Here is a 26,611-nt window from a genome sequence, read left to right as displayed (position 1 = left end):
ACCTCTCCTTCGTATCATCTGAGATCCCCAAGGATTGGAAAGCTGCCGCGGTCATCCCCCTCTTCAAAGGGGGAGACACCCTGGACCCAAACTGTTACAGACCTATATCCATCCTGCCCTGCCTATCTAAGGTCTTCGAAAGCCAAGTCAACAAACAGATCACTGACCATCTCGAATCCCACCGTACCTTCTCCGCTGTGCAATCCGGTTTCCGAGCCGGTCACGGGTGCACCTCAGCCACGCTCAAGGTACTAAACGACATCATAACCGCCATCGATAAAAGACATTACTGTGCAGCCGTCTTCATCGACCTGGCCAAGGCTTTCGACTCTGTCAATCACCATATTCTTATCGGCAGACTCAGTAGCCTCGGTTTTTCTAATGACTGCCTTGCCTGGTTCACCAACTACTTTGCAGACAGAGTTCAGTGTGTCAAATCGGAGGGCATGTTGTCCGGTCCTCTGGCAGTCTCTATGGGGGTACCACAGGGTTCAATTCTCGGGCCGACTCTTTTCTCTGTATACATCAATGATGTTGCTCTTGCTGCGGGCGATTCCCTGATCCACCTCTACGCAGACGACACCATTCTATATACTTCCGGCCCTTCCTTGGACACTGTGCTATCTAACCTCCAAACGAGCTTCAATGCCATACAACACTCCTTCCGTGGCCTCCAACTGCTCTTAAACGCTAGTAAAACCAAATGCATGCTTTTCAACCGTTCGCTGCCTGCACCCGCACGCCCGACTAGCATCACCACCCTGGACGGTTCCGACCTAGAATATGTGGACATCTATAAGTACCTAGGTGTCTGGCTAGACTGCAAACTCTCCTTCCAGACTCATATCAAACATCTCCAATCCAAAATCAAATCAAGAATCGGCTTTCTATTCCGCAACAAAGCCTCCTTCACTCACGCCGCCAAACTTACCCTAGTAAAACTGACTATCCTGCCGATCCTCGACTTCGGCGATGTCATCTACAAAATAGCTTCCAACACTCTACTCAGCAAACTGGATGCAGTTTATCACAGTGCCATTCGTTTTGTTACTAAAGCACCTTATACGACCCACCACTGCGACCTGTATGCCCTAGTCGGCTGGCCCTCGCTACATGTTCGTCGTCAGACCCACTGGCTCCAGGTCATCTACAAGGCTATGCTAGGTAAAGTGCCGCCTTATCTCAGTTCACTGGTCACGATGGCTACACCCACCCGCAGCACGCGCTCCAGCAGGTGTATCTCACTGATCATCCCTAAAGCTAAAACCTCATTTGGACGCCTTTCCTTCCAGTTCTCTGCTGCCTGCGACTGGAACGAATTGCAAAAATCTCTGAAGCTGGAGACTTTTATCTCCCTCAACAACTTTAAAAATCTGCTATCCGAGCAGCTAACCGATCGCTGCAGCTGTACATAGTCCATCTGTAAACTACCCACCCAATTTACCTACCTCACCCCCCATACTGCTTTTATTTATTTACTTTTCTGCTCTTTTGCACACCAGTACCAGTATCTCTTCTTGCACATGATCATCTGATGATTTATCACTCCAGTGTTAATCTGCTAAATTGTAATTATTCGATTTATTGCCTACCTCATGCCTTTTGCACACATTGTATATAGATTCTCTTTTTTCTACCATGTTATTGACTTGTTTATTGTTTACTCCATGTGTAACTCTGTGTTGTCTGTTCACACTGCTATGCTTTATCTTGGCCAGGTCGCAGTTGCAAATGAGAACTTGTTCTCAACTAGCCTACCTGGTTAAATAAAGGTGAAATAAAAAAAATAAAAAAAATAAAAAAAATAAGCTTGGCACATCTAGCCACTGGTGTTTTTGCCCATTCTTCAAGGCAAAACTGCTCCAGCTCCTTCAAGTTGGATGGGTTCTGCTGGTGTACAGGAATATTTAAGTCATACCACAGATTCTCAATTGGATTGAGGTCTGGGCTTTGACTAGGCCATTCCAAGACATTTAAATGTTTCCCCTTAAACCACTCGAGTGTTGCTTTAGCAGTATGCTTAGGGTCATTGTCCTGCTGGAAGGTGAATCTCTGTCCCAGTCTCAAATCTCTGGAAGACTGAAACAGGTTTCCCTCAAGAATTTCCTTGAATTTAGCGCCATCCATCATTCCTTCAATTCTGACCAGTTTCCCAGTCCCTGCTGATGACAAACATCCCCACAGCATGATGCTGCCACCACCATGTTTCAATGTGGGGATGGTGTTCTCACGGTGATGTGAGGTGTTGGGTTTGCGCCAGACATAGCGTTTTCCTTGATGGCCAAAAAGCTACATTTTAGTCTCATCTGACCAGAGTACCTTCTTCCATATGTTTGGGGAGTCTCCCACATGCCTTTTGGCGAACACCAAACGTGTTTGCTTATTTTTTTCTTTAAGCAATGGCTTTTTTCTGGCCACTCTTTTGTAAAGCCCAGCTCTGTGGAGTGTACGGCTTAAAGTGGTCCTATGGACAGATAGTCCAATCTCCATTATGGAGCTTTGCAGCTCCTTCAGGGTTATCTTTGGTCTCTTTGTTGCCTTTCTGATTAATGCCCTCCTTGCCTGGTCCATTAGTTTTGGTGGGCGGCCCTCTCTTGACAGGTTTGTTGTGGTGCCATATTCTTTCCATTTTTTAATAATGGATTTAATGGTGCTCCGTGGGATGTTCAAAGTTTCTGATATTTTTTTATAACCCAACCCTGATCTGTACTTCTCCACAACTTTGTCCCTGAGCTGTTTGGAGAGCTCATTGGTCTTCATGGTGCTGCATGCTTGGTGGTGCCCCTAGGGTGCTTAGTGGTGTTGCAGACTCTGGGGCCTTTTGAAAAACAGGTGTATCTATACTGAGATTATGTGACACTTAGATTGCACACAGGTGGACTTTATTTAACTAATTATGTGACTTATGAAGGTCATTTGTTGCACCAGATCTTATTTACGGGCTTCATAGCAGAGGGGGTGAATACATATGCACACACCACTTTTCCGTTTTGAATTTTTTATATTTTTTTGGAACAAGTCATTTTTTTCATTTCACTTCACCAATTTTGACTATTTTGTGTATGTCCATTACATGAAATCCAAATAAAAATATATTTAAATTACAGGTTGTAATGCAACAAAATAGGAAAAACGCCAAGGGGGATGAATACTTTTGCAAGGCACTGTACATAGTACACCACATAGGGATTAGGGTGCCATTTGGGACGCAACCAACAACTCGTATAGCTGCAGCTGTGGTTTGTTGTGGTCTCCCAGTGGGTGTACACCAAAGCCTTCAAAATGGAAGCATACAAGAAAGGGGCAAGAGGAACAATAGGGGAGTAGGTGGGCACACATCCAGGAGTGGACAGTGTCACTTCAGTGAAGATGGTCTGTGAGCTAACCACCCCCACCACAGCTTGCCCTGGCATAGTTAGCAGAATCACTATGGCTGTGTGAAGCCACAGTTTGTTCCCTTGTATATTTGGATCTCTTTTAGCCCACAATGGGGTCTTACTGTATCTTCCAAAATCCCATGAAAATACAACACCATTACATGCATAACATACAGTAAGTGTATCACTATGCTTGCGTGAAGCCACAGACGAGCAAGGAGGAGTGAGTGCTCCATCTCTCTCTCTCTCTCTCTCTCTCTCTCTCATTATGCAAGATGATTTGCTCACGGTAGGGGGTGATTAATGAAAGGCTGATGAAAGCACAGCTCATCAAAACCTCAGCATATTCTGTTTTCCTCCCAAAACACAGTGGAGGAATAGGAGTAGGATTATGTACTGGAGTAGGGGGAGATGGTTGTTAATTGGAGACTAACAGAGGCTCTGGAGAGGAGAGCGGCTGCCAGTCGATCCCAGCGCTCTCTGTTGTGGTAACGTGTTCATTCCCAGGGGTATTGGTGGGCCTACTCTCTCTCTGTTGTGGTAACGTGTTCATTCCCAGGGGTATTGGTGGGCCTACTCTCTCTCTGTTGTGTAACCTGTTCATTCCCAGGGGTATTGGTGGGCCTACTCTCTCTCTGTTGTGTAACGTGTTCATTCCCAGGGGTATTGGTGGGCCTACTCTCTCTCTGTTGTGTAACCTGTTCATTCCCAGGGTATTGGTGGGCCTACTCTCTCTCTGTTGTGTAACGTGTTCATTCCCAGGGGTATTGGTGGGCCTACTCTCTCTCTGTTGTGTAACGTGTTCATTCCCAGGGGTATTGGTGGGCCTACTCTCTCTCTGTTGTGTAACGTGTTCATTCCCAGGGGTATTGGTGGGCCTACTCTCTCTCTGTTGTGTAACGTGTTCATTCCCAGGGGTATTGGTGGGCCTACTCTCTCTCTGTTGTGGTAACGTGTTCATTCCCAGGGGTATTGGTGGGCCTACTCTCTCTCTGTTGTGTAACCTGTTCATTCCCAGGGGTATTGGTGGGCCTACTCTCTCTCTGTTGTGGTAACGTGTTCATTCCCAGGGGTATTGGTGGGCCTACTCTCTCTCTGTTGTGTAACCTGTTCATTCCCAGGGGTATTGGTGGGCCTACTCTCTCTCAGCCTCAATCACAACAACAAGATTTCTGAAAGAAAGAAAGTAAGAAAGAAAAAGAAAGAAAGAAAGAAAGAGAAAGAAAGAAAGAAAGAAAGAGAAAGAAAGAAAAGTTGTGGTACTGGTAGCTTTCTCTTTTGCACCTACCGCCGCCTTTTTGTCTGCTTTTGGTTTTGTTTATGTTCCAGGCTGTCTGTCTGTCTGTTTCTCCACAGTAGACTATTAGTCCCTGACTCAAGTGGCTCCCCCACCGCCTCTCTTCTACCTCTAAAGTCTTTTAGGGTTTCTGTCTGCTTTGTCAGCTCCAATGCTCTTCCTCCCATCCTTAACGTCTACTTGACTGTTTCAGCTCTCTTTCCTCTGGACAGTACACGGCAGCTCACCTTTCCTCCTCTTTGTTTTTCAATAACACTACAGGTCTTTTACTCCAGCCGCTCCCGGCCTGCCTTGCACCCTTCTCTTCTCTTCAATTTTCTCCTTGGCTGTCCATTAGTGCAATTTGTGTTGGTGTGATCTTTCTTTGTTGTGGTGTATGATTTTGTTTGTGTTGTTGTGCTCTGTGCTTGTTGTTGTTGTTGTTTTGTGCCACCCCCTCCCCATCATGCCCCCCCCTCACTCTGACCCCCACCCGATCTGTGCGGCGGCCACTGTGAAGGAGGGTCCTCCACAGTGATGTCAGTTCCTGTCCATGGTGTCACCCCTCTCACTCCCATCTCCTGTCCTCTGTCTGTGTCTGTGTTTTGTCATGTGACCCCAGAAGACACGGACTCACCAGGTTGGACCAGCTCAGGTCTGTCCCTTCTTCTTCTGTATGCCTCCCCTTTTTACTTCCTTCTCATCCTCGTCTTCCTCATTCCTTCTCTTTTTCATCCCGCCTACTCCTGCTTTCTCATGTCCATTCTTCCCTGCTGATTGAGCTTGTTGAAGATGTATTTTTGGGGAGAGGGGATGGATTTGACTCAGTTTGTGTGTGCTTGCTTACATGTAAGCATGCATGGTCATACATGTCAACTGTGGTCATTGTGTTCACATGTCTGTTGTTCGGCTATATTCAATCCTGACGACATTTCATTGAGGCATGTTGTACAAATAGAACCTAGGAATCCTGATATGCCACCAAGATGGCAGAAAGTGCATCTCATTCTGTTGTTCTACAACATAAGTTCATGTCTCATGAACTGTCATATAAAGCTGATGGACAGAACAGGAAATCATATTCACATGTTGCAGAAAAACTAACATGGATGCTGTCCTTTCATTTCCCATCATTCCTGGAGATCTTCATTTAGTCTCATCTATTATCTTTCTACATTCATTTGCTCTTTGTTTTTGTGTTTTCTTTCTCTCATGCACCTGTTTTTCCTCTCCCCACCGCCATCATACAAATCTAAAGTAGAGAGAATGAAAGTGTGTCCAGAGAATGGTGATGCATGTAAGATAGCTAGAGTTACTGTAGTCTGCCTGACATCACGAAGTGTGGCCGTCCCAAATGGTACCTTCACCATTCCTTAGTCGAGTGTATTCTGTTGGACCGGAGCCACATAGGAAACACTATATAGGGAATAGGGTTCCTCTGATCTGAATACTCCCCACACTTCAGACTGACTGACTGACCTAACAGACCTGACTGACCTAACAGACCTGACTGACCTGACTGACCTGACAGACCTGACTGACCTAACAGACCTGACTGACCTGACAGACCTGACTGACCTGACAGACCTGACAGACCTGACTGACCTGACTGACCTGACAGACCTGACTGACCTGACTGACCTGAAAGACCTGACTGACCTAACATACCTAACAGACCTGACTGACCTGACAGACCTGACTGACCTGACTGACCTGACAGACCTGACTGACCTAACAGACCTGACTGACCTAACAGACCTGACTGACCTGACAGACCTGACTGACCTAACAGACCTAACAGACCTGACTGACCTGACTGACCTGAAAGACCTGACTGACCTAACATACCTAACAGACCTGACTGACCTGACAGACCTGACTGACCTGACTGACCTGACAGACCTGACTGACCTAACAGACCTGACTGACCTAACAGACCTGACTGACCTGACAGACCTGACTGACCTAACAGACCTAACAGACCTGACTGACCTGACAGACCTGACTGACCTGACTGACCTGACAGACCTGACTGACCTAACAGACCTGACTGACCTAACAGACCTGACTGACCTGACATGCTCACTGTGGCACGTGGACAGTCACGTTTTGCCCCCAAATCCTATGTGAGCTCTGGGAGGTTGGTGGCTGCTTAGAAGAAATATGATGAATAATTAATTCAGTAAAATAAACTATGGCAAAGAGGTTGTATAGTAAAGTTAGGGCTCCAGACCCAACAGAGCATGTCTGAGATTTTGACACAGAATAACTGACACCTTTCTTTCAAACCCTTCATGTAAACCCCAAGTGAACCCCTTCCTTATGAAATTGAATATTTCTTACAAGTTGTTGTTTGGGGTTTCCTACTGTTCATTTTGCCAGCTCTATGTGACATCATGGACTGACTGTTGGTGTCTGGGTGAACTAACTCTGAACGCTGCATGCAGCACTTTTAGACAATAACATTGTCATGTGAAATGATACCTGAATAAGTCTTTGGATCATAGTAATGCGGGATTCCTAAATCAAAGTAGGAACCTTTTTTTATGCTGATATCTTGAGGACTTTTCCGGTCAGTGCTTTATACCAGAACCCCCAAAACATTTCAAAAGACTGTTCCTGAGTAGCGTTGCAAAAATACGGGAATATCCCCCAAATTCCCAGGTTTTCCAGAAATCCTGGTTGGAGGATAAGGGATTATTCCCTTGTGATTCTGGGAGTCTTCCAACCAGGAGTTCCCTATTCCTGAGTATGACCTCCACTGACCACTCTGCTCCCTAGGTGCTATGGATGTGGAGGAGAGGACCAGACAGATGAAGCTGAAGGTGAACAAGTTCAAGCAGGGGGCCGGGTCCGACTCCAGACTGGAACAGGACTACAACAAGGCAAGTCACAGTGACACAGCCCTTCTTTCCCTTTCAAATCAAATCAAATGTATTTATATAGCCCTTCTTACATCAGCTGATATCTCAAAGTGCTGTACAGAAACCCAGCCTAAAACCCCAAACAGCAAGCAATGCAGGTGTAGAAGCACGGTGGCTAGGAAAAACTCCCTAGAAAGGCCAAAACCTAGGAAGAAACCTAGAGAGGAACCAGGCTATGAGGGGTGGCCAGTCCTCTCCTGGCTGTGCCGGGTGGAGATTATAACAGAACATGGCCAAGATGTTCAAATGTTCATAAATGACCAGCACGGTCAAATAATAATAATCACAGTAGTTGTCAAGGGTGCAGCAAGTCAGCACCTCAGGAGTAAATGTCAGTTGGCTTTTCATTGCCGATCATTAAGAGTATCTCTACTAATCCTGCAGTCTCTAGAGAGTTGAAAACAGCAGGTCTGGGACAGGTAGCAGGTCTGGGACAGGTAGCACGTCCTTTCATAAGTATAACATTGTTAGCATCACACCTTTTCTACCAACAAACTGACTTGGAGTTACATTAACACGTCCATGTGAAGCAGGACTATCACTCTTAAGGGAAGACCAATATCAGCCCTTCCTTCCTATTCTATTCATAACATGGTCATTAAGTAGACACTTTGTTTACAAACTGACTTACGGCTAACACAGAAAATGTTCAGTAAATGTGGCCCGTGCAGGAATCAAATTAAAGCCGAGCATTCCAGCAGTATTCACAATTTGGCAAGCTTCATGAACAAATGTACGTACATACATGAGGTATTATATCGACCCTGTGAATCCATGGAATGTAGCAGTGACTGTGTCCAGAGTCACACAGACAGTAGTTACTGTAAGTGAAGTGTGTTTATAAAGAGACAGCCTGGGGGCCTCACCAGAGCCCGAGCCAAGCCTTATAAGAGAAAGAATGTCCATCCTGTCCTGTGTGTGGATGATAACTACTGCCCTGGAATACACTAAGCATGCATTACACTTATAGTTCTATAAAATGGAACATTTGTCGACTCTGTTAGTTGTGAGGAGTGCCATGAACTACAACCGTATGTTTACAAACTGTGATGCTCCTCTGGACACAGAGAAGCTTTTAATATACAATCTCTTACTTTGCAGATGATTTTCATTTGTTTTAACATCATGTCTTGGTTCACCAACTTGCTGTAAAAAAAACAAAGAAAGATATCCTTTTCCCATTTCTTGTTTATGCCAAATGATTTTGATTAGCTTACATTTTGGCTTTACAGACCTGAACTAAAGGATAAACAGTATGTTCTAAAGTGGGAGAACAATTTACTATCGCTCAAGATTATTTGGTTATATAACTTAGTATTTCTCTGTGTCCTCCTCCTAGAACATTGGCCGTAATGAATGTGAATGAGCTGCTCTTTGGCTAACAATTGTTTTAGGACGAACAGATCTCCTTATAAAGCCAACGAATCATTGAAAGCAAAGATTTTGGCCAAATTAAAGTTTGTTCTATTGTCCTTTGTCTTATAATTTTCTAATTAATACTTTGATAAATTCCTTCCCCACAAGACTATAATCCTTGCAATAGACTATTTAAAATAGTTTATTATCTACATCACATACACTGAGTGTACAAAACATTAAGACCACCATGACATAGACTGGCCAGGTGAATCCAGGTGAAAGCTATGATCCCTTATTTATGTAGGCGGCAGGTACCCTAGCGGTTAAGGTAGCTAAGAGGTTGGGCAAGAAAGGTTGCTGGTTCAAATCTCCAAGCTGACTAGCTGAAAAATATGTCGACGTGCCCTTGAGCAAGGCACTTACCCCTAACTGCTCCTGTAAGTGGCTCTGTATAAGAGCGTTTGCTAAATGGAAAAATGTCACTTCCAAATCCACTTCCATCAGTGTAGATGAATGAGAGGAGACAGGTTAAAGAAGGATTTTTAAGCCTTGAGGCAATTGAGACATGGATTGTGTATGTGCGCCATTCAGAGGGTGAATGGGTAAGAAAGAATATTGAAGTACCTTTGAGGAGGGTATGGTGCCAGGCGCACAGGAGGTTGGTGGCACCTTAACTGGGGAGGACGGGCTCGTGGTAATGGCTGGAGCGGAATCAGTGGAATGGTATCAAACACATGGTTTCCATTTGCTCCGTTCCAGCCATTATTATGAACCGTTATCTCCTCAGTAGCCTCCACTGGGTTTTTCACGCTCAATCGTTTCCCGTGTGTAGCAAGAATGGTTCACCACCCAACGGAGAAGCATTGGAGTCAACATGAGCCAGCATAAAGAGCTTTTTTTTTGTCTTAAAGGGCAGTGTTGTATTTTGTGGCATTAGGCAGAGAGTAGCATAATTTGTCTGATTCTCTGTAGTAATGGTATGGGAATAATAATGTATTGTATTGTGCAAAGTGGTTTATTGCATCAAACAAACCAACAACATTTTCAGTCACCTCCTTGTCTGTGTGATAAAGGTTATTGTCAAGCCCTGCATGTTGTTGTTTTTTAATCTAATGGAATGTAGCCTACATTGAACACCACACATTGGCTGCTACTGTAGACTGAATGATAGAACAGCTATTTCCATGTTAAAATGTTATGGGATGCATTTTCTCCATTGTTTTTAATGGTAGGTAGGTCTACATTATGATCAAATACCCATAGTAGCCTACTTGACCGCTGTTAAAACTAACATGAAGCAGGTACAGCCTCAGTGTTCAAAGTAAACGCTCACTTGAAGTTGCACAGAATTTTCACAACGTTCAAGTTTGCGCTCAGTAGATCTGAAATTTGCTCAGTGCCTAATAAAAATTGAAGGAACATTGGCCAGCATTCTTGTGGAATGCTTTTGACACCTTGTAGAGTCCATGCCCCAACAAATTGAGGCTGTTCTGAGGGTTAAAGGGGGGGGTGCAACTTAATAATTAGGAAGGTGTCCTTAATGCTCTGTACAATAGGGGGAAAAACTCATGAAGGGACAAAATAATTACCACAAAGTAGCATTTTCAAGTCTATTTTCAGTTGTGTGCTGAGTGGTGTGTGTTTCTCCTTTACAGAGGAGGGATGGTCAGCGGGGTTCAGACAACATGTCAGCCAAGTCTTCGGACAGTGATGTAAGCGACGTGTCCGCTGTGTCGAGAACCAGTAGTGCCTCTCGGGTCAGCAGCACGAGCTACATGTCTGTCCAGTCAGAACGGCCGCGAGGAAAGCAGAAGATCAGGTAGGAAGCAGCAACACACCGAGGGGAGACAGAAGCCCTAGGTCCCACACCTCTGCCTTGCCAGGGATGGGCAAACCCCAAAGGCTGTGAAGCTTTCTTCCAACTAAAGTTGCCAAGTCCAGACATTTTCCACAATGAAAAGAGTTTTCACTTGGTTTCTTAACTTTAGAGGGAAATGCACAGCTAGCATTGTGCTATTTCCCACTGTCCAGTGAGTTCAGGTCTGGCTCTGTCTAGGTGAAAATAGAGCTAAATGTTTGAACTCTACTGCTTCAGGTTGGGGTTTGCTCGTAACTGGTAACTCATACTGGTGTGAAACCATGTAGTATGCTGTATGGGTTGTCTCATGTTGAAACATAACTGAAACAGATATGCAGGGTTTTTTGCGTTTAGTTCATTTTAGTTTTGCTGTTTTATGTATGTTCCATTTTGTCTCATTGTTGACCTTATTTCTGCAGTTTGGTTTCACATACCTTTCTTTCATTTCCTTTCTGCTTTGCATGCGCCGCGTTTGCGCTTCTGTCACGTCCTCATCTATTCCGAATCAAGGAACCAATCACGGGAAGGGGATGAACATTTGGGGGAGGTGCTGGAGGAAGAGGAAGCTGGGCGAGAGGTGGGGGGGGAAGAGGGGGGTACACATAGAGGGCAGGGTAAACAGAGGGAAGGGGAGGAGGAGGCTAAAGAGGAAGGAGGTGAGAGGAGGACCACTGTAGTCACACAGAAGTCACAGGAGGAGATGGATGAAGAGGAAATGCTGCGGAGGAGGTTCTCAGAGACTGACCTCAGGTAACTAGTTAACTAGTTCACCAGTCTGACCTCAATCTAACCTCAATCCAACCTTCGGTCAAACCTAACCTGACCTCAATCTAACCTCAATCCAACCACAGGTCAAACCTAACCTGACCTCAAACAAACCTCAATCCAACCTCAGTCAGGTCAAACCTTACCAGTCTACCCTCAATCTAACATGAATCTTTCATCAATCCATTATTTATGTTATTATTTATGTGGAATGCCAGTTATCATGTTCCCATAATGTTTTACATGATACTTTTATATTACAGACATGACAGTTGTTTAGGATAGTTCTCATAACAGAGGCTGTTAAAGTATGTCAAGATTAGAACAAATTGATTTGGAACCCTGTGAGTTCTTCTCAGCAGCAGGCTAACAGATTAGTTTAGCTGTCTAATAAGATGGAATCAGTGTTACATTGCATTCACAGCGGGAACTAAGAGCTTCTTGCAAACAGACTATTTTTAGCCTGGGTTTGAAAAAACACATCAAGCTAAATGCTCAGATCTTATTAAGTAAAGTGCTACTGATGTGGACACACACACAGGCCACTCAACGTTATGGTACACTAGGCTGTAGTCAGTCAGTTGCTAAATCACTTGTTTTTCTGTACCTCTCAGTGTCGGGTCAGTATGATGTCCTTTTCCTTGCCTGTGGCTGGCTCTATGTGCTTGTAAACCCAGCTGACCCTGACCCCCTGACCCCATAACCCAGTCCACAACTACTGTTGTCGTCTTCAACTTTCTTCAACCCTGACCCCATAACCCAGTCCACAACTACTATTGTCGTCTTCAACTTTCTTCAACCCTGACCCCCTGACCCCATAACCCAGTCCACAACTACTGTTGTCCTCTGGCCTTCAACTACAACTATTATCAACTTTCTTCAACTTTCTTCAACCCTGACCCCCTGACCCCCTGACCCCATAACCCAGTCCACAACTACTGTTGTCCTCTGGCCTTCAACTACAACTATCATCAACTTTCTTCAACCCTGACCCCCTGACCCCATAACCCAGTCCACAACTACTGTTGTCCTCTGGCCTTCAACTACAACTATCATCAACTTTCTTCAACTCTCTTCAACCCTGACCCCCTGACCCCATAACCCAGTCCACAACTACTGTTGTCCTCTGGCCTTCAACTACAACTATTATCAACTTTCTTCAACTTTCTTCAACCCTGACCCCCTGACCCCCTGACCCCATAACCCAGTCCACACCTACTGTTGTCCTCTGGCCTTCAACTACAACTACCTCAACTCTCTTCAACCCTGACCCCCTGACCCCATAACCCAGTCCACAACTACTGTTGTCCTCTGGCCTTCAACTACAACTATCATCAACTTTCTTCAACTCTCTTCAACCCTGACCCCATAACCCAGTCCACAACTACTGTTGTCCTCTGGCCTTCAACTACAACTACCTCAACTCTCTTCAACCCTGACCCCCTGACCCCATAACCCAGTCCACAACTACTGTTGTCCTCTGGCCTTCAACTACAACTATCATCAACTTTCTTCAACTCTCTTCAACCCTGACCCCCTGACCCCCTGACCCCATAACCCAGTCCACAACTACTGTTGTCCTCTGGCCTTCAACTACAACTATCATCAACTTTCTTCAACTTTCTTCAACCCTGACCCCCTGACCCCATAACCCAGTCCACAACTACTGTTGTCCTCTGGCCTTCAACTACAACTATCATCAACTTTCTTCAACCCTGACCCCCTGACCCCATAACCCAGTCCACACCTACTGTTGTCCTCTGGCCTTCATCTACAACTATCATCAACTTTCTTCAACTCTCTTCAACCCTGACCCCCTGACCCCATAACCCAGTCCACAACTACTGTTGTCCTCTGGCCTTCAACTACAACTATCATCAACTTTCTTCAACCCTGACCCCCTGACCCCATAACCCAGTCCACACCTACTGTTGTCCTCTGGCCTTCATCTACAACTATCATCAACTTTCTTCAACTTTCTTCAACCCTGACCCCCTGACCCCATAACCCAGTCCACACCTACTGTTGTCCTCTGGCCTTCAACTACAACTATCATCAACTTTCTTCAACTTTCTTCAACCCTGACCTCCTGACCCCCTGACCCCATAACCCAGTCCACACCTACTGTTGTCCTCTGGCCTTCAACTACAACTATCATCAACTTTCTTCAACTTTCTTCAACCCTGACCTCCTGACCCCCTGACCCCATAACCCAGTCCACACCTACTGTTGTCCTCTGGCCTTCAACTACAACTATCATCAACTACCTTAACTCTCTTCAACCCTGGCTGTTAATGCTTTCAGCTGCTCTCTTTGTAATCACTTTGCATGTCTGTACCTTACCTCGTATAATCACTGAAAACCCGTACGGGTGATGGTAATAGTAATGTTCTGGGTAGAGGTACAGTAAAAGCCTGTATTGCCCCTTCAAACTAGTAGTCCAGTGACACAGCATCAGAGAGCATGGATTGGATAATGAGTCTCTTTGTGAATGAAAAGACAGAGAGCTGGAGAGCACAGTGTTCAGATGATGAAGTGTTTTTCCTCATGCTGCTGTGTACCTTTCTTTTACTCCGTTATTGTGTGCTCCAAGGTAATGCTTTCAACCAGCCTTATTATGGAGATCTTAACAGGGACGCTGAACAGTTCTGTTACACAATACAAGAGATGATCCCAGACAGACAGATAGAGAGACAGAGAGGAGCACTATTTGAGTGGCTTTACCACTCGATTGGCTTAACAATTTGATATATAAGAGGTGAGATGAACAAGGCTAACTAGAGTACTACATGGACAGTTTTCTAATAGAACGAATGATGTTCACATTTGGCAATACAAGGGCATTGTATAGAAACCCAAACCTCTTCAATAACTCAATAAGGATAGTGAATAGCTACAGTGGCCATCGATTGCTCAGGGACATACATGACAGGCATTATTCTCAGTTTTTCCTTTTTATTTTAATTTTTTAATTTCACCTTTATTTAACCAGGTAGGCCAGTTGAGAACAAGTTCTCATTTACAACTGCGACCTGGCCAAGATAAAGCAAAGCAGTGCGACAAAAACAACATCACAGAGTTACACGTGGAATAAACAAACGTACAGTCAATAACACAATAGAAAAATCTATATACAGTGTGTGCAAACGTAGTAAGATTAGGGAGGTAAGGCAATAAATAGAGGCGAGATAATTACAATTTAGAATTAACACTGGAGTGATAGATGTGCAGATGATGATGTGCAAGTAGAGATACTGGGGTGCAAAAGAGCAAAAAAATAAAATAAATAACAATATGGGGATGAGGTAGTTGGGTGTGCTATTTACAGATGGGCTGTAAATAGCGGGTACAGTGATCGGGTACAGTGATCGGTAAGCTTTGAGGGTTTCGTGCTGGGAAACGGTTATTATGTTCATAGTCTTCACAATCCAATCTCAAAATCAGTGTTACACGTCTCCTCTCAGTTCAGTTGATGTGTTAATGATTTGCAGCAAGGAGATAATAACCTTTTTACCACATGCATGTAATCACATGATAATAGAGATAAATAAATGGAGCTTTATTGTAAAGTGTATAATACAACACAAGCTCTTTTGTCATGCGCTTTGCACCAATGCATGAGCACACAAACACACACACACACACACACACACACACACACACACACACACACACACACACACACACACACACACACACACACACACACACACACACACACACACACACACACACACACACACACACACACACACACACACACACACACACCTGAACTAAGCTAAGGGGACTAGACGGTTGCCAGGGGTGTCCAGGGAGTGAACTAAGCTAAGGGGACTAGACGGTTGCCACGGGTGTCCAGGAAGTGAACTAAGCTAAGGGGACTAGACGGTTGCCACAGGTGTCAAGGAAGTTAAATACACACACCTCCTTCTTCTCCATTTAATCCATTATTGTTACCTTGATAACTGCTCATTCTTGTGAGTTAAAGTAAAGACTACTACATTGAAGGACAAATCTGTCTTTAACAATAAGGTAGAGTTGCACCCCCTCGAAGATGGATAAACAACTCTACACTTAAACTCAAGGGAAGCTGTACAGAGAAATGATGAAACAAGGCATATCTCAGTATATCCTGTTCTTATTCCCCATAAGCCTCCCTGAACACCTCAGTCACTCAACGTTGAGACTCAGCCGTCTATCTGTGTGTCTGTGGCTCATGTAGATAGGAGGAGAGGAGGAAGCACGCAAACGCTCTGACCTGGAGCACGGTTTCCATAGAAACCAATTATTTCTGCATCACCTCAGTTTTAGCGCCGCTCTTTCTGCAAGAGTATCTAGATCACACAGTAGAGGCTGCTGAGGAGGGGAGAAGGTTTATCTTTCCTGAGATGACCATATCTGACATCCATCATTCATCAACCGGTTGTCAAGGTGCCTGTCAGTCACTGTCAGTTCAGTGACTGAAGTTATTTACAGGTATCTTGAATTAGTATTAATCATTTGAAAAGCTGTTTTGAGAGAAAAATGATCCTTTCAATAATATGTTTAAACTTCAGTTCAAGCATTTTCATGCTTTTGTTAAAGTATTTTAGTCTAAATCAAAAATGTGCAGAGGCTGTGCTATTTTTACCTAAGAACAGACCTACGTTGAACATGCATTAAAATGCTGCTCAGTGCCTCGGATAGGAGCCAACCAGACTAAATCCTGTTGGCCCGTGAACACACAGAAATACTTGTGCAGCTCTTGTTTTAGCTGAGGGAACATCTTGGCCTAGATGAAAATGAAACACACAGCAACAATCTGCATGACAAGGAAGGAACAAAGTGTTGGTTTGTTGGGTTAGCTGGGGTTGAAACCAGTCCCTCCAGTCTCTGGAGAGGCTCAGTGTTCCAAGCTGCTCTACTCCTAGCACTGTGGACAGACCCTGACACAAGACTCAGCAATGAGCTAAGGAGGAGGAGGATGTGGGGGAGGGGGAGGAGTGGTAGAAGGCCATCCATAACATTAGATGGGAGATTTTGGTATATCTTTGAGGTATATCTCAGTCTGAATGCAGTACAGTGCCAGCAAAATGTTTACTATTGAGCTCAGTGGATGCATGTGGCCAGTCAGAGAGGAGGTGAATGAGATCTAACCTACACTATTCTCTCTCCACTTTTTCCATGAACTAGGCAGATGACGGAGCATTTATCCAAGCTCTCATAGACCATCACCTGAACTGAGGACTCAGATAAACTGCAGCCATATATAGCCTTGTTGAAGGTCTGTCTGTCTGGCATGTAGGATGAAGCCAGGCAATAGAAATGCTGCTTACATAATCATATCGATGGGATCAATACAGGAATCATATTGATTCAATTGATCTCACATTAATATTTGACTATGTACAGTATAAGAGCAGCCCACAACTTCACTGATGTCATTTTGTGTCAGTAGATTAAACAACACCACCACAGTGGAGATAAAAAGCATATGTGAAAATGCCAAATAAAACCCACTGCGTTTGTTGCCCTTGAAGTCACTTCTTCAAGGGTTCTGAGGTGCTTTAATGGAGACTAATACATAACCCTCTATGTAATCCACGACAGAGCAGCTCTCACTAACACCACTTACTATCATAAACAATGGGCTTTATGAGGTGTGCTTGTAATTTCCATCTGAGCTACTTAGCAACCCTTACCCTCCTCTAGTGACACTGTCGGCAGTGCCAACCATGACCATGCAAGACAACACAGGGTGGCAAAGTTAAACAAGGCTGGATTCCAATAGAGCATTCCAGATTTTAATTTCGAAAAGAAGATTTTCCTCTGATATGGTTTTAGCTAGTTATAATTAGTATTCTATTGCAACAGGTAACTCCTACATTCACCTGTTGGCAAACTAATGAATAAAACAAATACAGAGAGGAGCTGACAGCCTAGCAAGCTTGGATAAATGCTCCGTCATCTGCCTAGTTCATGGAAAAAGTGGAGAGAGAATAGTGTAGGCTAGATCTCATTCACCTCCTCTCTGACTGGCCACATGCATCCACTGAGCTCAATAGTAAACGTTTTGCTGGCACTGTACTGCATTCAGACTGAGATGAATGGGGGTTAGGCCAGGTAACTTTCCAGAAGTAGTATCATGTGTACTTTGTCAGTATCATAACAGCAGTTACATTTGAAGTCGGAAGTTTACATACACCTTAGCCAAATACATTTAAACTCAGTTTTTCACAATTCCTGACATTTAATCCTAGTAAATTTCCCTGTTTTAGGTCAGTTAGGATCACCACTTTATTTTAAGAATGTGAAATGTCAGAATAATAGTAGAGAGAATTATTTATTTCAGCTTTTATTTCTTTCATCACATTCCCAGTGGGTCAGAAGTTAAAATACACTCAATTAGTATTTGGTAGCATTGCCTTTAAATGGTTTAACTTGGGTCAAACGTTTCGTGTAGACTTCCACAAGCTTCCCAAAATAAGTTGGGTGAATTTTGGCCCATTCCTCCTGACAGAGCTGGTGTAACGGAGTCAGGTTTGTAGGCCTCCTTGCTCACACACACTTTTTCAGTTCTGCCCACAAATTTTCTATAGAATTGAGGTCAGGGCTTTGTGATGGCCACTCCAATACCTTGACTTTGTTGTCCTTAAGCCATTTTGCCACAACTTTGGAAGTATGCTTGGGGTCATTGTCCATTTGGAAGACCCATTTGCGATCAAGCTTTAACTTCCTGACTGATGTCTTGAGATGTAGCTTCAATATATCCACATAATCATCCCTCCTCATGATGCCATCTATTTTGTGAAGTGCACTAGTCCCTCCTGCAGCAAAGCAACCCCACAACATGATCCTGCCATCCCCGTGCTTCACGGTTGGGATGGCGTTCTTCGGCTTGCAAGCCTCCCCCTTTTTCCTCCAAACATAACGATGGTCATTATGGCCAAACTGTTTTATTTTTGTTTCATCAGACCAGAGGACATTTCTCCAAAAAGTACAATCTTTGTCCCCATGTGCAGTTGCAAACCGTAGTCTGGCTTTTTTATGGCGATTTTGGAGCAGTGGCATCTTCCTTGCTGAGCGGCCTTTCAGGTTATGTCGATATAGGACTCGTTTTACTGTGGATGTAGATACTTTTGTACCTGTTTCCTCCAGCATCTTCACACGGTCCTTTTCTGTTGTTCTGGGATTGATTTGCACTTTTCTCACCAAAGTACGTTCATCTCTAGGAGACAGAACGCGTCTCCTTCCTGAGTGGTATAACAGCAGCGTGGTCCCATGGTGTTTATACTTGCATACTATTGTTTGTACAGATGAACGTGGTACCTTCAGACATTTGGAAATTGCTCCCAAGGATGAACCAGACTTGTGGAGGTCTACAATTTTTCTTCTGAGGTCTTGGCTGATTTCTTTAGATTTTCCCATGATTTCAAGCAAAGAGGCACTGAGTTTGAAGGTAGGCCTTGAAATACATCCACAGGTACACCTCCAATTGACTCAAATTATATCAATTAGCCTATCAGAAGCTTATAAAGCCATGACATAATTTTCTGGAATTTTCCAAGCTGTTTAAAGGCACAGTCAATTTAGTGTGTGTAAACTTCTGACCCACTGGAATTGTGATACAGTGAATTATAAGTGAAATAATCTGTCTGTAAACAATTGTTGGAAAAATGACTTGTGTCATGCACAAAGTAGATGTCCTAACCGACTTGCCAAAACTATAGTTTGTTAACAAGAGATTTGTGGAGTGGTTGAAAAACGAGTTTTAATGATTCCAACCTAAGTGTATGTAAACTTCCTACTTCAGCTGTATATTGTGAAATGCTTTAAACAGACAATCAACCTTTTGAAGATCAGTGTGTTTCACAGAGTTCCATTCTGACCTTCTGACCTCTCAGAGATGATCATGGAGATGAGAGGTGGAGAGAGGAAGAATTATCTCTGTACATGACACCTCTAACTCCGTCATCTCTGTCACACTGGCCCTTCTAATGACTGTGTGTGGCACCTGAGGTCAGACAGAACAGGGCCACCTGCCATGAGATCACCTGGCTGACCTCCCTGCCAGAGGAGAGCACCAACTCACCTTTTTCTCTCTCTCGTTCTCTCTCTTTTGTTGTCTCTCTTTCTGTCTCTCTCTCTCTGTCTCTCTCTCTCCTTTCTCCCTCTCTCCTTTCTCCCTCTCTCTCTCTTTTCTCCCTCTCTCTCTCCTTTCTCCCTATCTCTCTCTCTCTTTTCTCCCTCTCTCTCTCTCTTTTCTCCCTCTCTCTCCTTTCTCCCTAACTCTCTCTCCTTTCTCCCTCTCTCTCTTGTCTCCCTCTCTCTCTCCTTTCTCACTCTCTCTTTTCTCCCTCTCTCTCTCTTTTCTCCCTTTCTCCCTCTCCTTTCTCCCTCTACTTTCTCTCTCCCTCCTTTCTCTCTCTCTCGTTCTCTCTCTTTTGTTCTCTCTCTCTGTGTCTCTCTCTCTCTCCTTTCTCCCTCTCTCTCTCTTTTCTCCCTCTCTCCTTTCTCCCTTTCTCCCTATCTCTCTCCTTTATCTCTCTGTTCTCTCTCTCTCATTGTCTCTCTTTCTCTCTCTCTCTCTTTCTCTCTCTCTCTCTCTCTCTCTCTCTCTCTCTCTCTCTCTCTCTCTCTCTCTCTCTCTCCAGTGCTCTTAATAAACTCATGAGTGTGCAGAGACAGTGATCACTTACTTCTTGCATACCCCTCTCTCCCTCAGAACACTGAGCTAATACAGTGGGCTTATAGGCTGATTGATTTCTGAGGAGTTTTAAGTCTTACATGTGTAGTGCTGGTAGATAGAAACTCATAGTTAAACAGAGTAATCCATAGTTAGTGAATTGTAGCATGTATTATTGATTGTTTTTGTAAATAACTAATGTAGGCTAAATGATATGAGTATAAAATAATAATTTAGATGTACAGTATTCACTGTGCCTCTTTCAGTCCAGTATCTACAGCCGATTTGGACGAACCCAGTGGACATGTTCAGTTCATACAGAAGCAGAAACATCCCTTCACTGAGTGAGGATACATGAGCCCTACATAATCACCTTAAGAGCAATTAAGGGAAGTAGCCTATGTAACAGCTTCAAACTGAATAGAGCACTAATGCCACAGACGTGAATGGTAGAGACGGGAGAGGAGGAGAGGAGCCTAATTGAAATAATTGAAGAAGTAATTGTCAAAGGGCATAGATTTTTGATCCTATTGACTCTTCTTAAAATCTTCTGGATGAGACAATTGCACGTTATAGGTCAGCCGCCGTTTTAGACGACTCCTGTGCTCGGGCGGCTCTTTACCACGTATTTATACTCAGTTATACTCATTAGGACTTAAAACCCATGGCACAGGATATCATTTGTCTCTCAAACTTTAAACCTAGCACTGTGAGCCAAAATGAGGCCTTCATTTCGACACCTATTTCTTTTCATGCAGAAAAAGAAAAGTTATTTTTTTGAATAATTTCTCACCAGTATTGAAATGAACTCTTCCACAAATTGTAAGCGTGCTCATGAATCAGGGTCAAACTTCACATCTTCTCTTTGATCACTTGAATCCTGAGGAGAATAAATAAGAACAGATTGCCGGTCATAATGAATAGCTCATCTGAAGCTGGGGATAAAAGGTAGAAAGACTAGAATTTAGAGCTTTAGAATTGAGATGTCTTATTTCTTAAAAAGGTGAAGACTCTTTTGTTGTTCAAACAATATGACTGTTTCATTTTAGATGGTTGAAGGAGGAACAAGGTGTCACAGGCTTTTACTGTACCTTTCTGCATGTTAGTTGAATTCACTTTTCATTTTTAACTGTTTTGTATATGTACTCATTTGACAATGATCACAAAATCAGTAAAACAGCCATATTAATGTATCAATCAACCAGCTACCCATCCAGTGCATGACACATCTGTGGGAAGTTTAGCCAGAGGACCTTGAGCCCTGTCTCTAAACCTATTCCCTAAGTCCTAGACTACTGTAGCTGAGCCCTGTCTCTAAACCTATTCCCTAAGTCCTAGACTACTGTAGCTGAGCCCTGTCTCTAAACCTATTCCCTAAGTCCTGGACTACTGTAGCTGAGCCCTGTCTCTAAACCTATTCCCTAAGTCCTAGACTACTGTAGCTGAGCCCTGTCTCTAAACCTATTCCCTAAGTCCTGGACTACTGTAGCTGAGCCCTGTCTCTAAACCTATTCCCTAAGTCCTAGACTACTGTAGCTGAGCCCTGTCCCTAAACCTATTCCCTAAGTCCTAGACTACTGTAGCTGAGCCCTGTCCCTAAACCTATTCCCTAAGTCCTAGACTACTGTAGCTGAGCCCTGTCTCTAAACCTATTCCCTAAGTCCTAGACTACTGTAGCTGAGCCCTGTCTCTAAACCTATTCCCTAAGTCCTAGACTACTGTAGCTGAGCCCTGTCCCTAAACCTATTCCCTAAGTCCTAGACTACTGTAGCTGAGCCCTGTCTCTAAACCTATTCCCTAAGTCCTAGACTACTGTAGCTGAGCCCTGTCTCTAAACCTATTCCCTAAGTCCTAGACTACTGTAGCTGAGCCCTGTCTCTAAACCTATTCCCTAAGTCCTGGACTACTGTAGCTGAGCCCTGTCTCTAAACCTATTCCCTAAGTCCTGGACTACTGTAGCTGAATCCTGTCCTTGTCTCCTCTCGTCCCCTGTCTCCTCCCCGGTCTCATTTTCTCGTCTCCTCGTCTCCTCTGTCTCCTCTTCTCTCCTCCCCTGTCTCCACCCCTGTCTCCTTTCCTCTACCTCTTCTCCTCTTCCTCTCCTCTCCCTCTCCCTCTCCCTCTCCTCTATCATGTCTGTCCTGGCCTGCCCCTGTAATGGTGGTGCGTGGCTGACAGTGACTTTACGTCCAAAATGAAAAACAGGCAGTTGGGCACATCGTCAGGGAGTATGAACATGACCAAGAGCACAAGCATCGGTGGAGACATGTGCAACCTGGAGAAGACGGACGGCAGCCAATCGGACACGGGCGTGGGCATGGTAGGCGGGGACGGGGACGGGGACAAGAAGAGACGCTCCAGTATTGGTGCCAAAATGGCAGCAGTGGTTGGCCTCTCGCGGAAAAGCAGGAGTACCTCTCAGCTCAGCCAAACAGGTAGGCGTGCCTGAGTCACTTGGGATATATATCTCTCTGCCATTATCTCTGATGTACTGTACTACGACACTGTCTGTGTATCATGTCTTTCTGCCCCTCTCTCTTTCAATGAATGTCATATGATACCTCAGTTCTTTCCTTTTCCTCCAGTTTGCATATCTTTCTGTCTGCAGGAGTTCTGGATCCAGAGCTAGAAGGATGTCTAGGATGGCATGAATGTGTTTTATCCTCATCACTTCTCTCTTCCTCCTAGATGATGACATTCCTACTGTAGAGACATGTTCCTTCCTTTCCTGAAACCCTTTGTTATGATTATTGTTCTTTGCAGGAACAAGGTTGTACAAGAAAACAACATGCAGACCATTGTATTGGATTGTTAATGATGTGTACGTGATGTTCAAATAATGCTTCTCATGTGTTTTCGTATTCCTTTTGTTGTTTTTCGATACTGTAGTTTTGCAGTAAAATTTATGTTTCACAAGGCAGAGAGGTGGCTTCAGTTACATACCTTCTCTTTCTGTTCTCAGTCACGTTTTCAAGATGCTATACTCTAAGGGCCTCGGTATCACGTAGCACTCTGGGTCTTCATAGACTGACTGGTGGAGACGCAGCCGGTGGGAGAGAAACATTTTACATTTGATTTCATTTGTGTCACAATGTTTGTCATGAATACTCAAAGGAGAACCTCTTGTCATAGGTGTATCAGAACAGTATGAACTGATTATCATGAGAGAGAGAGAGAGAGAGAGAGAGAGAGAGAGAGAGAGAGAGAGAGAGAGAGAGAGAGAGAGAGAGAGAGAGAGAGAGAGAGAGAGAGAGAGAGAGAGAGAGAGAGAGAGAGAGAGAGAGAGAGAGAGAGAGAGAGAAACAGTCAAACCACCTAGCAATGTGAGGCTAGAGGGTAACAAATTGTTGTAGCCTCTCAATTAAAAATCTAGGCCAATTGAATGTACTCCTTCTGAAGGAAAGGACTGGTAAAGACCATTATTGCAGTGATTTACACCAATGGATGACCTGAAAATGTCAATCATCATAAGTTATTTTCATAACATGTTCCTCAGTTAATATCACACAAAGCAACTTGCTCACACCTTAAATGGCCTTTTTTTTGTCATCCAAACTGTGTCCCAAATTGCACCCTATTCACCATATGCTGGTCAAAAGTAGTGCACGGTGGAGGGAATAGAGTGCCATTTAGGACGCAGCCCCAGGTCTGGGATGATTATGGTCAATGGTCACTCCCTTCTTCATCAGTCGTGTCCACTGAGCGTTGAACGTAAAGAGAGGTGCGGAATGATTGTGTGTGTGCGTGCGTGCATGTGTGAGTGCGCATGTGCTGGAGCGTGCATGTGTGTGTGTGTGTGTCACTCACGTGGTGCTGCCTTACCCCACATGACATGGGCCCCAGTCTTATCTCTTTGTAGTTTTAGTCGTTCCTACTGATTGCCCCGCAGCGCATCATTCTGTCATGGTTGCCCCACAGCGCATCATTCTGTCATGGTTGCCCCGCAGCGCATCATTCTGTCATGGTTGCCCCACAGCGCATCATTCTGTCATGGTTGCCCCGCAGCGCATCATTCTGTCATGGTTGCCCCACAGCGCATCATTCTGTCATGGTTGCCCCGCAGCGCATCATTCTGTCATGGTTGCCCCACAGCGCATCATTCTGTCATGGTTGCCCCACAGCACATCATTCTGTCATGGTTGCCCCACAGCGCATCATTCTGTCATGGTTGCCCCGCAGCACATCATTATGTCATGGTTGCCCCACAGCGCATCATTCTGTCATGGTTGCCCCACAGCGCATCATTCTGTCATGGTTGCCCCGCAGCACATCATTATGTCATGGTTGCCCCACAGCACATCATTCTGTCATGGTTGCCCCACAGCACATCATTCTGTCATGGTTGCCCCACAGCACATCATTCTGTCATGGTTGCCCCACAGCACATCATTCTGTCATGGTTGCCCCACAGCACATCATTCTGTCATGGTTGCCCCACAGCACATCATTCTGTCATGGTTGCCCCACAGCGCATCATTCTGTCATGGTTGCCCCACAGCGCATCATTCTGTCATGGTTGCACCGCAGCACATCATTCTGTCATGGTTGCCCCACAGCGCATCATTCTGTCATGGTTGCCCCACAGCGCATCATTCTGTCATGGTTGCACCACAGCGCATCATTCTGTCATGGTTGCCCCACAGCACATCATTCTGTCATGGTTGCACCGCAGCACATCATTCTGTCATGGTTGCACCGCAGCACATCATTCTGTCATGGTTGCACCGCAGCACATCATTCTGTCATGGTTGCACCGCAGCACATCATTCTGTCATGGTTGCACCGCAGCACATCGTTATGTCATGGTTGCCCCGCAGCACATCATTCTGTCATGGTTGCACCGCAGCACATCATTCTGTCATGGTTGCACCACAGCCCTGTCAGTAGAACCTCTCTCCTCCTTCACCCCTTTTTGACTTGTGACTGAAGTGAGCTTCTGAAGTTCTTTGAGTGACTGATTTGGTCAAGATATGGACAATATTCCTGATAGGGTCTCTAGATAGCACATCGTCATGTCTTTATCTGTAAGACACTTGTCTCTTCCCATTTCTAACACCATCCATTATGTGGTTGTATAATAAATAAGTCTCAATGGTTATTTCACAAAAGGCAAGTACACAACTTCTCTGGAAATGAATGAGCACATGCAAAAGCTATGATTGTGTTTCTATCAAAAGGAAAGATATATAAAAATATAAAAGCAACATGCAACAATTTCAGTTACAGTTCATATAAGGGAATCTCAATTGAAAAAAATCATTAGGCCCTAATGAATGGATTTCATATGACTGGGCAGGGGTGCAGCCATGGGTGGTCCTGGGAGGGCATAGGCCCACCCACTTGGGAGCCAGGACCACCCACTGGGGAGGCAGGCCCTGCCATTCAGAATTAGTTTTTTTTTTCTCACAAAAGGGCTTTACTCCTCAGTTTCATCAGCTGTCCTAGTGGCTGGTCTCAGACAATCCCGTAGGTGAAGAAGCCAGATGTGGAGATCCTGGGCTGGTGTGGTTACACATGGTCTGTGGTTGTGAGACCGGGTGGACGTACTACCATATTCTCTAAAACGACGTTGGAGGCGTCTTATGGTAGAGAAATGAACATTCAATTATCTGGCAACAGCTCTGGTAGACATTCCTGCAGTCAGCATTGCCAAGTGCATGCTCCCTCAAAACTTGAGACATTTGTGGCATTGTGTTGTGTGACAAAACTGCACATTTTAGAGTGCCTTTTATTGTACCCAGCACAAGGTGCACCTGTATAATGATTGTGCTCTTTAATCAGCTTCTTGATATGCCACACCTGTCAGGTGGATGGATTATCTTGGCAAAGGAGAAATACTGACTAACAGGGTTGTAAACAAATTTGTGCACAACATTTGATAGAAATAAGCTTTTACTATTTTTTATTTCAGCTCATGAAACATGGGACCAACACTTTATATGTTGTGTTTATATTTTTGTTCAGTATGTGTGTGTGTGTATGTATATATATATATATATATATATATATATATATATATATGCAGTTGAAGTCAGAAGTTTACATACACCTTAGCCAAATACATTTAAACTGAGTTTTTCACAATTCCTGACATTTAATCCCAGTAAAAATTCCCTGTATTAGGTATGTTAGGATCACCACTTTATTTTAAGAATGTGAAATGTCAGAATAATAGTAGAGAGAATGATTTATTTCAGATTTTATTTCTTTCATCACTCATACATATACACTCAATTAGTATTTGGTAGCATTGCTTTAAATTGTTTAACTTGGGTCAAACGTTTCAGGTAGCCTTCCACAAGCTGGGTGAATTTTGGCCCATTTCTCCTGACAGAGCTGATGCAACTGAGTCAGGTTTGTAGGCCTCCTTACTCGCACACGCTT

At 44.3% G+C, this 26,611-nt stretch overlaps 1 protein-coding gene across 16 annotated transcripts in view; it reads left to right on the top strand.

Moving 5' to 3' along the window:
• rims2a (regulating synaptic membrane exocytosis 2a) overlaps positions 1-26,611 on the top strand; it is a 226,129-nt gene that overhangs the window by 172,916 nt on the left and 26,602 nt on the right. For 10 of the 16 annotated variants that reach the window (XM_071384233.1, XM_071384234.1, XM_071384238.1 and 7 more), the window contains 4 exons: positions 5,276-5,308; positions 7,435-7,538; positions 10,592-10,755; positions 22,406-22,662. The exons of 4 other annotated variants lie outside the window; for them this stretch is intronic. In XM_071384233.1, coding sequence (XP_071240334.1) covers positions 5,276-5,308; positions 7,435-7,538; positions 10,592-10,755; positions 22,406-22,662 — 558 coding nt within the window. The remainder of the gene's footprint in view (positions 1-5,275; positions 5,309-7,434; positions 7,539-10,591; positions 10,756-22,405; positions 22,663-26,611) is intronic. 2 more of the 16 variants (XM_071384251.1, XM_071384239.1) reach the window with 2 other exon arrangements.

This window comes from Salvelinus alpinus, chromosome 35, assembly GCF_045679555.1.
Source record: "Salvelinus alpinus chromosome 35, SLU_Salpinus.1, whole genome shotgun sequence".
Classification (NCBI taxonomy): Eukaryota; Metazoa; Chordata; class Actinopteri; order Salmoniformes; family Salmonidae; genus Salvelinus; species Salvelinus alpinus.
The sequence above is the reverse complement of the archived record's forward strand: the minus strand, read 5'-3'. Positions and strand labels throughout refer to the sequence as shown.